The sequence below is a fragment of the Lotus japonicus genome, chromosome 1 (genome assembly GCF_012489685.1).
Source record: "Lotus japonicus ecotype B-129 chromosome 1, LjGifu_v1.2".
NCBI lineage: Eukaryota > Viridiplantae > Streptophyta > Magnoliopsida > Fabales > Fabaceae > Lotus > Lotus japonicus.
Window position 1 is genome coordinate 134,175,688 of NC_080041.1, and position 15,192 is coordinate 134,190,879.

General features: G+C 34.1%; 1 protein-coding gene across 1 annotated transcript; it reads left to right on the forward strand.

The window, feature by feature from the left end:
* The first annotated feature begins 1,390 nt into the window (after positions 1 to 1,390).
* Positions 1,391 to 9,358, forward strand: LOC130726715 (uncharacterized). The gene is made up of 6 exons (XM_057578015.1): positions 1,391 to 1,975; positions 2,288 to 2,532; positions 2,689 to 2,928; positions 6,802 to 7,381; positions 8,515 to 8,753; positions 8,880 to 9,358. The coding sequence occupies exons 1-6, from the start codon at positions 1,511 to 1,513 to the stop codon at positions 9,124 to 9,126; spliced, it is 2,016 nt and encodes a 671-aa protein (XP_057433998.1). The 5' UTR covers positions 1,391 to 1,510; the 3' UTR covers positions 9,127 to 9,358.
* The last annotated feature ends 5,834 nt before the right edge of the window (positions 9,359 to 15,192 follow it).

The following is a 15,192-nucleotide window of genomic DNA, read 5'->3' on the forward strand; positions in this document are numbered from 1 at the left end:
TATTCCCCATTAATAATACTCCATCCGTTCTTTATTATAAGGTCATTTTTTAGTGTTTTTCTTGTTCCTAAATAGTATAAGTCTATTTACAATACCAATGGTGCATTAATTATTTTTTTCCAAAACTATCATCATATTTAATATGAAAGAGACAATGATATTTTGAAATAATAACTTGGAGAGAGAAATTTATAAGAAATTAAATAAAAGTAATCTAGGAAAGTGAATAAATTCTTTTACAAATTTATTGCTTGTAACTATTTTTCTTAATATAAGAGAATTGGGTAAAATTGACTTATATAATATAGGAACTGAGAGAGTAATAATTTGGCTTATTAAAAAATATTAAATTATTAATTACCCACATGATATTTTCATGATGTGAATCTATGCATTAAGAATATTTATTTAATGAAAATAATAATTATTAATTAATGACACATTTTGAATGTGAAAACCAACAAAAATCAATACTCCCTCCGCTCCTATATATAAGTTCATTTTACTTAATTATCTTAGATTAGGAAAAGTAGTAGCGATTTCAAAAAAAAAAGTAGTTAAAAGCAATAAATTTGTAAAATAATTTATTCACTTTCCTAAATTACTCTTATTTAATTTCTTATAAATTTCTCTCTCCAAGTTATATTTTAAAATTTCATTGTCTCTTTCATATTAAATATGAGGATAGTTTTGGAAAAAAATAATTAATATTTAATTAATATTGTAAATGGACTTATATTTAGAAACAAGAAAAATATTGAAAAATGACTTTATAATAAGGAACGGAGGGAGTAATCACTAATTTGGAAACAACCACCCTCTTTTGTTTGTATCGTTGTACTTAGACACAGTTAGCTAGTTTTCTTTCTTTATTACTTTTTCTCCTGTAACCACAAAAGATTCCGCAATTTGGCAACAATTACAAATCCACACAAAGCAACAAAATACTGAAACAATTTCACTCAGGAAAGTATCTCCCTCTTCCCTCCCATCCAGAGTACGAGCCAAATCAGCTTCAATTTGTTTGTCACATTCTTTAATTTTTAATACGGACGGCACTACAGACCAACAAGTGGTTTGTTGAAAGTGGTTCATGATAATACCTCTTAACTAATGTTTGGATTCGAGTCCTATGTGAATGAAAAAAATCTTACTATTTAAAAATTTAGCTCTATCATAATGTTTTTTTTACATTAAAAAGATAAATTACATCCGTCAAAGATTGAGATCTTAACTTTTCCCCAACTTATATGCCACTAAACTCTTACCACTTAAGCTATATTTCGAGAACAACTCTACCATAATGTGAATATTGAATATTCTTGAATCGAACATAACTATATTATTAGATTATTAGATTAGAGGATGCCTGTAACAAGAAGAAGAAAAAAATACATAGACGGCACTACATGTGCGTGCTTATAAATATCAAATTCTCAGTTTTCAGCTCATCAAGGCATGCTTACAAATTTTCTTCAGCATTTGTGATAATTATTAGAAAGAAGAGAAGATGGAGGGAATAGAACACAGGACAGTGGAAGTGAACGGCATCAAAATGCACATTGCAGAGAAAGGACAAGGCCCTGTGGTGCTATTCCTCCACGGCTTCCCTGAGCTCTGGTACTCTTGGCGCCACCAGATCTTGACTCTCAGCTCCCGCGGATACCACGCGGTGGCTCCCGATCTCAGAGGCTACGGTGACACAGAATCCCCTGCTTCAATAACCACCTACACATGTTTTCACATAGTGGGTGACATCGTTGCACTCATAGACCATTTGGGTGCCGAACAAGTCTTCCTTGTAGCTCATGATTGGGGATCCATCATCGGTTGGTACCTCTGCATGTTTCGCCCTGAAAGAGTGAAAGCCTATGTTTGCCTCAGTGTCCCTTTTCTCCCCAGAAACCCTGAAATCAGGACTGTTGATGGCATGCGCCATGCGTATGGAGATGACTACTATATCTGCAGATTTCAGGTTCTTCAATTCATTCTCATTTACCTTTTTCTACATGGAGATCAGTCAATTTGATTTCTGAGAGTTAACATTATAGGCACGATGTTAGGAATATTGTAAAAAATTAGGACCTTAATTTTATAGAGGCAAATGGATACTCAATTTTGGTAATCCAACAAAAATTACATTTTGAACTAATAAGTCCATTGTATAAACAGAAGTTAATGTAGATTTTGATTGATGCTGATGATGGATTAGGAAGTTAAACTAGAAGTTTCTGGGAAATGAAGTGAGAACTTGATTAGTGTAATCATAATTGTTTTTGTGTGACAGGAGCCAGGGGAAATGGAGGCTCAGATGGCTGAAGTTGGAACTGAATATGTGCTGAAAAATATCCTTACAACTCGGAAACCTGGTCCTCCAATCTTTCCCAAAGGAGAGTATGGAACTGGATTCAATCCAGATACCCCTAATACCCTGCCCTCTTGGCTCACACAAGAGGATCTTGCTTATTTTGTCTCCAAATTTGAGAAAACTGGTTTCACTGGAGGACTGAACTATTACAGAAACTTGAACTTGTAATTTTCTAATTCCCTGTTCTGCTTTGAAATTAATGTTTTTTTTTTTTTGGGGGGGGGGGGGGGGGATAGTATCAATTTGTAGAGAGCTACAAAATTCCTGAAAACTAAAGACAATGAGTTTTGTTGTGTTGTGCTGTGTGGATGAATTTGCAGAAATTGGGAGCTGACAGCACCATGGAGTGGAGGGAAAATCAATGTGCCTGTGAAGTTCATAACAGGAGAGTTAGACATGGTGTACACCTCTCTAAACATGAAGGAGTATATTCATGATGGAGGATTCAAAGAAGATGTGCCAAATTTGGAGGAAGTGATTGTGCAGAAAGGAGTGGCTCACTTCAACAACCAAGAGACACCAGATGAAATTAGCAATCACATATATGACTTCATCAAGAAGCACTGATCTGGTCCAAAAATTGAAATAAATAAATTTATTGTGGCTAATAATAAGGGAAGGGAAATTATGGAACTGCACTAGCACGAATGGCCGTGAGTAGTTTATCTTTGGTCTACCATTGTATTTTAACAAATATATAAATCTTTCATAGTTTTTCATTGTTATTGGCACATTTTTTAAATTTTTATCCACCCAAAGTTTATCAGCAAAAGGGGCCTGCCACTGATATTTTGGGGAATATCATGACAAAAACGATGTCGCACTAAAAACAAATACCATCCCTTTCAATACATTTATTATTTAAGCCTTAAAGTTACTATTAAAAATAGATTCTTTATTAAAATGTCTTTATTAATACTTATTTATGTCATTTATTAATCTTTTAAGTTTACACAACTAACACCTACTATCTCTCTCTTTCACAAAGATTATTGTTTAAAATTGTGACACGTAAGGTGACAATTATTAATAATATAATGTAACTAAAGTATCATTATTTAAATTTACTAGTATCATGTGTAACTATTAAATTCTACTTGAATAGAATTGCAACTTTGGTCGCTGACGTGAGAAAAAAGAGTTGTGGTTGATTAATAAAGAGTTGTGGTTGATTAATAGTAGTATGAAAAATGATGAGTGAGAAAAAAAAGGCTTAATTGCAACTTTGGTCGCTGATGTTCACCAATTCTACAATTTTATTCCCCCACCTAATTTAATTACACGGATGGTCCCTGACTTTGATGCTCGTCTGCAATGTTGGTCCTGCCGTTTATTTGTTAACGGAGGAGGCTTACGTGGATGTCTAATTGGAGAGAGAAAGAAGGACTGAAGAGAGAGGGAAGCACGTGAGTTGCACGTGAGACCTGCAACGGTCATCTTCTACCCTCTTCCTCCTTAAAAAACAGAGCATAGTGTGGAAGATGTTTCGAAGCTTGAGATTTAGCGAAAAAGGAAGAGATAAAGAACGAACGAGCCCCTAGAGGTGAGGAAGAAGGTTGAATCAGTTGCTGGTCTCTTTCTCTCTCCAATTCAACTTCCACATCAGCTAAGTGACTATCCACGTAAACCTCCTCCATTAACAAACAAACGGTAGGACCAACGTTGCAGACTGCCAGCAAAGTCAGGGACCATCTGTGTAATTAAATTAGGTGGGGACTAAAATCGTAGAATTGGTAAACGTCAGGGACCAAATTTGCAATTAAGCCCAAAAAAATATTAAATGAGGGTGTAGATCGAAAAAAATTAACAAAAAAATACATTGACTTTCTAAAACAACAAACATTTTAGAATATTGAAAGAGTGTATAAAACAATTGCAACAAAGCGAGTATCAATGTTTACACATTAATCCATCAAAGGGAATAAGCAGGTTGACTGCTTCACACAAAAGAGTAGTTTTACGGTACCTCACCTTAGTGGACCAATAAAAAAATTAGTTTACCTAATGTGATAAAATTATCCTTAATTGGTGATTTAATTTAGACAACCCTATAAAATAATAATAGATTAAGGTAAAAGATGGCAGAAAAATTAAGGAGTCAAAATTAAGAGTAGTGCTATTTAGACCTAAGGATTTGGAGTAAAGATTGCTGATGGAGAAAAAAAAAAGGACTTGGAGTAAGTAACTTACGAATGATGACATGTAAGAGCATCTCCAATGGAGTCATTATTTTGGGATCTTAAAATAAGATCCAGATCTTATTAAATCTCACCATTGGAGCTATCCTACATGACATGAGATCTTAGCAAAAGCTAAGATCCATGCCTTAGCTCAGGTACTCTTAAATCTGGGATCTTAAATAAAATAATATTTTTTCGCTCTCCTTCTATACTAGAACCAAAGTGAAAAATAGGGAGGGAAATAAATAATATAAATATATTGGGTATCGTGGGTTTAATCAAAAGTAAAACAAGATCTCAACCAGTAAAGTGATATGTGCATGTGGACCTTATGAGTGTCTTAAATCCTATGTGACAGTTTGGACCCACAAAAAGTGAATTAAGTCCCAAAATAAGATCTCATCATTGGAGATGCTCTAAGTTTCTAATTGGTGGTAATAACACCATACAATAGTGGATTGGAAAATACTTAATGATTGACCAATCAAAACCGTTAGTTGTGTTATGCGAACTATCGTTTTGTACTCAAGAGCATTTTCCCAAAATTAATAGAAGAGAAAATGGATATTAGGGACTTAGACAAGAATTTTAGACAAGATTTTAATAAAAATTAGAATATTAATATTTTTTCGTGTTAAAACCTTTTTTATATGCGAATGTTAGTTGTTAATTGTTAGTAAATTAATTTCTTCATCAGGATTTAAACTTTGACCCTTCGCCCTGCAATCCCTACATTTCTCTTAGCTCACCGACATATAAAAAATGATAAGAGTATTCTTTAAATGGTAGTACAAGGATTTGTAGAAAGATATAGCACTCCTCTTTATTGGCTTACTCTGAAAATAACTATTACCTCGATTCTAAAATGTTGGGGTATGTTTATTGGTTAAGGTTATATGCATTAGGGGTCGGGTCGAATATAACATTTCTAATGGATTTTGCTTGGCACAATATTTTAATCTAAGTGTACAATGATGTAAAAAATAAATCTAAGTGTACAATGAGATGCATTTCTAGTTTTCTACTATAATATTTTATCAAAGATACCTGATTGCTAGAAGATTGGAGCTTTTATGACATGGAATCGAAAATCTCTATATGATGTTAATGTAGGAAATTATAATCCTCCGTGCACAATTTTTGCATACGCAAAGGCAATGCATGTTTTGAAGCTAGTGGGTGCAGTTGTAAGTGTTTGTCTTTCATCAAACCAACTAGTTTGTCAAACATGCACCCGTCCATAAATCCTAAGAAGTTGATGACGTGAAAATGTATTAGACTCGAGTCAGACAAGTTAATAGACCGATCCGAGTCCTATACATTCATAATATGCATAGTTTAAGTACTCATTGTGAGATTTTTATTCTCACTTGATGTAAATGTCATTAAACAACTCTTTAATTTTAATCTAAGCATCTTTAAAAACAAAAAAGAAGAAGAAGAATATTTTGGCCCCCATTTTCCTCCTAATAGAGAAAGCATAAGCAAGGCATATGTAATTATTCGATCTAAACATTTTATTCTACACCTAATCTAATTAGACAAATAAGAAAAGACTACCTAAAGTAACATTAGTTTATTCTCTACCTTCTGCATAACAATAGATTTTAGTAATAATATTCTTGTTTCAATTTCAAAATTAAAACAATTTGTCTCTGGACATGAAGCGCATGAGGTTACTTTGTTCCTTAATGTCCCTGAGCTCAGGGAGCATTTACCGCTTAAAACTTGCACTTAAGTGAAGAGATTAGTCATATTGTTGTTGGCCGTGGAAATTAAGCTAAGAAAAAAACTAAAGCCACTAAATAAAATTGAAACATATGCATAATAAATTATTGAACACTACTAGCATGTAGCAAGGGTTATCAAAATCACCTATCTCTTAATAACTTTACTAAATCGTTATGGACAAATTAAATGATAAATATAAGATATATAAGTAGGTTGAGAATTTTATAATTTATTTCTTTATTTTTCATAAAGAATTTCATTGATCCATAAAAGCAGGATAAAGTTATCATCATTTGTGGTTTAGACAAATTTCATTCATTATTAATATGTGTATGACCAAATGCATACATCTATTTCCTCTCTTTTTCTCTCCATCTCTTTTAGTGATCATATCACAGTACTATACTACTTCTATTTCTCTATTATCTAAATCAAATTTTATTGACTAGTAATATTCCTAGTTTAATGTGTAACAATGCCTTGTCGTACAGTTTCCCGGCCATGACTAAACCGTGAAAGCTGAACCACATTCCTAGTTAAATCCGTCAACAACAACATCTCTTTCTCATTCTCTCCCTCTCGTGATAGTAATATATATCACTGTCCACAGTCCTCACCGCACAGCACACAAAGCACCATGGAAACCATACAACACACGACGGTGGAAGCCAACGGCATCAAAATGCACGTGGCGGAGAAAGGCCAAGGCCCCGTCGTGCTCTTCCTCCACGGCTTCCCGGAGCTCTGGTACACGTGGCGCCACCAGATTCTCTCCCTCAGCGCCCTCGGCTACCGCGCCGTCGCGCCCGACCTCCGCGGCTACGGCGACACCGACGCCCCCGCTTCCGTCACCAGGTACACCTGCTTCCACATTGTCGGCGACGTCGTTGCGCTCATCGACTCGCTTGGCGTCGACCAGGTCTTCCTGGTGGCGCATGACTGGGGAGCTATGATTGGGTGGTACCTCTGCTTGTTCCGCCCTGAGAAAATCAAAGCCTATGTTTGCCTCAGTGTTCCTTTCATGCCCAGAAACCCCAAAGTCAAGCCTGTTGATGCCATGCGTGCTTTGTATGGAGATGATTACTACATCTGCAGATTCCAGGTTCCTCTTTCTTCTTCGTCTTTTTTTTTTAAGTTCACATGAGAACTAATCTTCAGTTCCACTGTCAGCCACACTATGCAAGAGTAACCAATAATTTTTTTTCCATACGTAAGAATTGAATAATGTTACTTTCATACCTCACTTTGAGGTGGAAAAAGATAGAATGAGGAGAGAGATAGAGAGAAAGTATGAAATATGAGTAGAAATGAAGTGTTTAAAAAATGAAGTGTGTAAATATCATTATTGGTAAGAATTAAGAATCAAACGCCCAACTTTTTCATCCACTTACTTAGAGTGCTGAATTACTATGCTACCCACCCATTTGGTTTCTTTCTTTTTCTTATAATAATTCTAACAATAAACTCACTTTACCCATTTTTATTCTTTTGCTATATTTGTAACTATAGTTATTGTTATACTTAATTGTGATAAATTAATAACACGCCATTGAAATATTCTCTCTAACTAACCATGGTAAAGATTTTAATTTGTGGTTCTTGGAGTGGAATGCAATTGTGGCCGCGCGCTTCATGCGATAAGATTTCCAATTTAGTATCCGGAGGTTTTGACCTTTAAATGATCGATGTCTTTGGAAATTAGATTTTGTATCAAGTTTGATTCTACTTCTACAGTATAAACGTGATTATGTATATTCAATCTGAGAACAATACACATGAAGGAGTGAAGAGATTTAGGTGTGATTAAATTCTGAATTTAGAATAGTTGACCTATGACCAAGAATATACTGGGTGGTTTTAATAAAAATCCCAAATTGTAAGAATATATAGTTTTCTTAGATGTAAATTATTAATTGTGTTAGAAATATAAGCATTCATGTGTCATTTACAAAATAGTTTGAGCTTTTGTGTAATTAGTTGTTTACATGGTATCAAAGGTTCTACCACTAAGTTATTTGGAGTTTGATTCTTGTCGTCCTAAATTCTTCTAATAAAAAGAAAAAAAAAAATGAATTTCAGCTTTAAGCCCAAGTGGGCTCTTGTACAATGTTGTGTGTTAAAAACATTATTATTCATGTGTCATTTACCCAATAACTTAAATTTTAGGAATAATTGATTATTTATGATAAATTATTGTATATCTTGTATCTTATGCTCAATTAATTCATGGGATAGGAGCCAGGCAAAGCTGAAGCTGAACTGGGTAAAGTTAGCACTGAGTTGGTAATAAAAAACGTGCTCACTGGTCGCCGGCCTGGTCCACCAATCTTGCCAAAAGAAGGGATGGGGTCCAATCCAGATGCTACGAGACCCCTTCCCTCTTGGTTATCACAAGAAGATGTGGCTTATTACGCTTCCAAATTCCAAAAGACAGGCTTCACTGGTGGCCTTAACTACTATAGAAACCTAAATTTGTAATATCCTATTTAATTTTTGTCTTTCCCTTCATGCAACTTGGATGATCAATAAATGATTTTTTATGTTGTTTAAATATGTATATCTTGTACTTGTTGATAGCATATTCATTCTTGTATTTTCAGAAATTGGGAGCTAGCAGCAGCTTGGACTGGAGCACAAGTTAAAGTGCCCGTGAAATTCATCACTGGTGACTTGGATGTAGTGTACACTTCACTAGGGATGAAGGATTATATAAATAGCGGTGCTTTCAAGAGAGATGTGCCAAATTTGGAGGAAGTGGTTATACAAGAAGGGGTGGCTCATTTCAACAACCAAGAAGCAGCTGAAGAAGTCACTAATCACATTTATGATTTTATCAAGAAGTTCTAATCTTATTAACCACTCATTTGTCTCTGCTCACACAGTTTGATTAAAATAAATCGATTACCACTATGTGGCTATGCATGTGCTACTTGGGCAACTTGATGTTACGTACGTTTGCAGGCTCGTTGATTATTTAAGCTTTGTTTTTGTTCGTGATCGTGACATTGTGGAAACTGGAAATGTACCACTCATTCGAATAGTTTACTTGTCTAGATCGCAGTCCTGAAGTTATAATTTATTTGATTTTGTTATGTTGCTTGAAATTATGCTCGGAGCTGAAGTTATTTAAAGGAAGGAATATAATTCAAATCGTGATTTGAGATTTTGGTAATCATAAGGAATTCTTTACACTATGTGGTGGACCCTCATTTAGGTAAAGCTTGACTAATAATCAAGAACATGAGAAATTTGGGGTCAAATTGTTTGAAAAATTATGAAGTACTACTCCAGTTTTAAAATTATTTAACTACGAAGCGCATGAATTTGGTAGGAGTAGTAGAGGACTTATTCTATTTCTCGTACAAAAACAAAGTGTGCATTGGGGGTCGGACTACAGTATAGTGCAACAAGTCCTGCAATTTATACTCCCTCCGTTCCTAAATAACTGGTACTCCCTCCGTTCCTAAATAACTGATACTAATTTGGTTCTTTTTTTTGTTCCTATTTAACTGATACTTTTACAATTTCAAGAGAGCATTAATGCTACTTTATCAATTGTGCCCTTCATTTATTGTTGGTAGGAAAATTGAAAAGTTAGAATTGATAAGAGAGATAAAAGGGTATAATAGGAAGTTTGATAGTAATTTTAGTAAAACAAGAATATTAATTGCTACTTCTTAATATTTGTGTCACAACCTTAAAGTATCAGTTATATAGGAACGGAGGGAGTATAATTTTGGCTAAATTTTTGTTCCTAAATAATTGACACTTTACAAAGTTCAAGAGTGCATTTATTTATTTTTACCTATTTTACCCTTCAATTAAAACTCTTCGTAATTACCCACACAATTATCCAAGAATGAATTGTTGATGGTTCCCATAATAGTAGAGTAAATTACTTGAACCAATTCCAATGTCAACAATTACTACTTCAGATGACAAACGAAAGGGCAAAAAGACTCGTGTGTATCCATTCCAATATTTAAACCAATAAAAGTAGAATATCTCAACACTATTCCAATTCATATGAAATAGAAATTACAATGGGTGCAGTGAAGAATGATTTTGGTACACAAATGTATGGAGGTAAAGAGTTCAACAGTTTTTTTTATTGAAAACATGAAATATGAAGCAACCAAAAGACATGAGTAAATGGGTTAGCATAATTTTTTTAATGAACACAGATGTGAAAAGAGAATATGGAGTACGAAGGTTTATCTTCATAATTCACATTGGATATAGGAGTATGAAAATGAGTACACTAAATGAGTAGAATAATCAAGTAAGTCTCATTTAATGGTGTAAAATGATGAGAAAATTTATGAGCAGGTGAGATAAAGGGTAATATTGGAACACAATGAATAATTTTAATAGAATAATTGCATTTCTTAATAAGTGTGTAGAAACCTTAAAGTGTCAGTTATTTAGGAACGGAGGTGTAGTTGTTAAAAGTCTTGGCCCGCGGCCCTGTCCATGGTATCTCCATCTCATTTATTAAAGTAGATTCCCTCAGTGACCAAAAAAAAAAAAGTAGATTCCCATGCACGCTAAATATGTGCACTAAGAAAATAGTAAACATTTAAAAAGAACTTGTGCTGCCATCACCCCATTGGCTGATAGGGGATCAATCACTAATGCACCCATTTAAGATGTTTCCAGGCATTAGTATGTGCACTAATAAATGTGTTCATCTATTCGATTAAATACTTTCATATCCTGATTAGACTTTTGATCATAACAAGGAACAACTAGTCATGAAGAGAACAACTAGTCATAAAGATAAGACTTTTATTGGTTTTAATTTCTTTATATATCTTGTGTATGTTTAGACTTTGATATATAAGTTAAGTGTATATAACTTAAACAAACCTTCATCTTAATTTATAAAAAAAATGATTTTTTTTTATTTTAAAATGCATGCTGATATTTATTTACATTGATGCTGACACATATTACAAACAGTTGCAAGCAGTGTTTTAAGTAGGGGTGTACAAGGGACGGGTTGGGACCAGTTTTGGTTAACCCTAACCCGGCCCTAAAGATTGATCGGGCCAATTCATAGACTCTAACCCGTCCCTAGACCCGAAGCAACCCGACATTATGCGGGTCCAATTTAAGACGTGTCTATGTATGACGGGACCGGGTTGGCCCGGAGGTCGACAATAAGTTTAAGACTATTTGATACTAATTGTAAAATTTAAAGATAATAACATACTAAAAGAGTTACAAGTTGAAACTATTTTTTGGAAGAAATAACTTGAAAGGGTCTAATTCTTTCATAATCTATTGCACTTGAGGTTTGCATTTTGTTTGATCATTTCTTCACCTGTCTCACATATGCATAATACACACACATGATTTTCTCTTGTTAGAACATGAAAGTGTGCATAGTTTGACAAATGTTTATTTAATTCATAAGGTGTTAAACATTTTAATCTCATCTACATGGCAAGATAAATTTGAACACCATGTATCGCATTTTAATAATTATAACAAATTAAAATTTTATAAAATATATATGTGGGACGGGCCGGGTGACCCGAGTGTCAACCCGAACCCGACCCTACCCGAAGTTGGGTAACTCAAAGATCAACCCGAACCCGGTCTCTTTTAATGATCGGGCCGGGTTCAACCCGGCCCTAAAGACTTGGACCAGGACGGGTTGGCGGGTAGAGCCGGGTCTTATACACTCCTAGTTTTAAGACTCGGCTCGGTGGTCGACTCGGCCGGGGTACTGAGTCAATGAGTCACAGGTCGGACCAGTGGGTCAATGGACGGACTGCTTGACTCGGTCTATATTAAAATATTCTAAAAATAACCATTGCAATGTGAAGTTAAGGTATATATTTTAAAAAACGTATGTAATAATCAAATAGCATCATGGTTCATTGGTACATGTTTTCCATTATTTCATACAGGTCCCGTGTTCGACTCCTCCTCTCACCAGATTTTAAGTATTATTTCACGTTTTTTGTCTACTTCATCATGTTATTAGCAGAATTCAAATAAAAAAGACCCACTGTACCAAAAAATTGTTGTTAACAGACTTTAAAAAAATAATGAAAGACCCATTGTATTAAATAATTATTAGCCAGCTCCACTCCAGTCTAATTGGGCCTCACATGTAAGCATGACCCATTAACAAAAGATTTAAAAAAAAATGGGTGACTCGCTAGTCTGACTGAAAGTCGACCGAGTCACCGTTCAATTGATGAACCGGCCGAGTCAAACCGGTTCCGACCGAGTTGCTTGCATAACCGATCTGATAAGAGGCTCAGACCGGTCAAGTGACCGAGTCCCCGTCCAACCGGTTGGACCGGCCGGTCCGAGCCGAGTTTTAAAACTATGGTTGCAAGTTAAACAAAATTGGCCTAGTTGGTGGGTCCAATCGAGATATAGTAGTCTAGTTCGTCAAAAGATCTAAAAACGAATAGTATAAATGATTGTTACGTGAGTAAATTGAATGGCTAGAACAATAAATGTCAAAGATAACATCTATCGTATCACACGATAAGTATGATGGAGAATAGGAATAAAACATAGAGTGTTGAATACGCAAAATGTTACTATTAGGGATTGATTGTGTGTTGGTTTTATCTGACATTGTGTTTATATAAAATGATAAACCTTAAAGAATGTATGCTCACTTGCATTCTAGTTAGCACTGGGTTTGGATTGCTTTAATTAGTTCTCTCAGTCTCCTAGGTTTTACTTTGCAAAAAAGAATGAAATATTATATTTTTATGATTCAATGGTACTTAAGTACGAAAAATACATTCAGGATTGATTTACTAACTTCTCTTAATCAATAAGTAAAACATGTATATAACAGTAAAAAAGAAAGATAATAAGTAAAAATAAAGTGAAAGAGAGTGATTTATAAAAGTTATTTTAGAAAGTCTTCTTGCATTAGTTGGCAAGTGAAAGATTTATACAAAGACTAATCTCTTATGATACGTGTACTAAAAAATATGTGCACTAAAAAAATAAATTTGACAACATTTTGGTGAGGAGAAAAATGATTAATTGGTATCTGTTAACCAGAACAATGAGAGGCTGGTGCTTTGGTAACTTGGAATAACAGTGGCTTTGAATGAGCGATTGTGATTACTTTATATTCACTGGACATAATTCCAGATTTAAAACTGATTATTGTATAGAAATCCCACAGCCATTCTTGATCCAATCTTCTATATTATTTATCTGTGTTTCCTGCCCAATAATTTCATACACAAAATACAATGGAAAAGATTATTATCATCAGTCATGTCAGTTCTTGCAATATTTTCCCCTTTTTTTAGTAAAGAAGAATTTAGTGTTGACAAAGAACATAGAATTAATGAAAGAACATATTTGGATGGTAAAGATGTGATATCGATAGTAGCAGTTGCTGGAAACGTGCTTTTTCTGTTATTGTTTATTTTGTCTGAGATATTCAAAATCTGTCTGATGCAGAATTCCGTGGCTGAAGCTGCAAGTGCGACACAGGATCAAGTAGGGGGATCAGTTGGCCAAGGTTACAAAGCATATCCAACAAATGCTCCTGTTTATGCATCTCTACCCTCTAGCACCGGCGACCATACAGGCCATGCACCTTCTGCAGATTATGGCTCCATGTATGGTACCAATTATGGTTATTAAGATCCTTACATTCAATTTTTGCCGAGGAATCTAGTGTAATAAGAAAATTCAATGCTTAATTTATTTGAAGGAATAAAGAAAATAGAAAGTACTCCTGATATTTGAAATTTGAACTTGGGCTGACAAGCCACATTTTGAGGATAGATTGGTTGATACCTTTGACAGGAAATAGATGTTTTAAAGTATTTAAGAATACTTCATTCAATATAAATTTCTCAACATACATATTTGAAATGCTAGAGATACATGAGAAAAAGAAAAGTAAAAGATGCGTGGGCTTCATGTGTAGATAACAAAATTCGCTTCAAGCAAAGAAAAATCCAGCCCACCATAAACATTTTTTTATTAAAAAAGTATCTTAAAACATCTTAATTTTTTTTATATTTTTGTCTAAATGTAAAACTATATTTGTTCCTACCAAAATAAGAAAAAGAGATTATCACATTTCTTTTTCTTCATTTTCTCTTATTTTTCATAAAAAAATATCATGATCTTCTCAATTTCTCATTATTTTCTCTCATAAAACCAAACGCTTATAGACTTCTTGAAGCTTATAGACTTCGCGAACCTTAAAATATTTGCTGGCAGAAAGGCACGTAAACTGTCTTGTAAACAGTGTTATTAAACTCGACTCGATGATCGACTCGGTCAAGGGATTGAATTAATGAGTCAATGGTTCAACCGGTGAGTCAATGGTTCAACCGCTTGACTCGGTATATATTAAAATTTAATTATATACTTACATAAAACTTAAGTATTAGTATAAAAATGGTAAAGCATATAAAATAATAAAATATAAAAATCTGTACGGTCAATTGTATTTGAAATTAAATATCCTATACTTAACTTCTATTCTTAAGATTATTAGTATTTTGTAGTGTACATTATTACTTATTGGTTAGATTTAAGATTAATTAAGCACGGGCTTAGATACTAGTTTTGTGACAAGAAAGAAAAAATGTGGGCTATAAATACGCTTGGTTCATGGACCCTTGGTTCACTTCATATGTTAATGGCGTGAATGAAATTAATTTTCAATAAAGGCGTTTTCTTCCGGCTGCTATATAACTAATCTTTTCAAAATTTGAGTTGTGTTTGCTGTTTGAATTGATGAAGTATAATGAAGTCGATTAGAGCCAAATATAATGGAATTGAGTATAGTGAAATGGAACAAATATTATTTGGATAGTGAGCGGAATTACTTATAACTTTTTGGGGTCACTTTAGTGGATATGATAAGATAATAGTAATCATATCCTCTTGTAATATCTC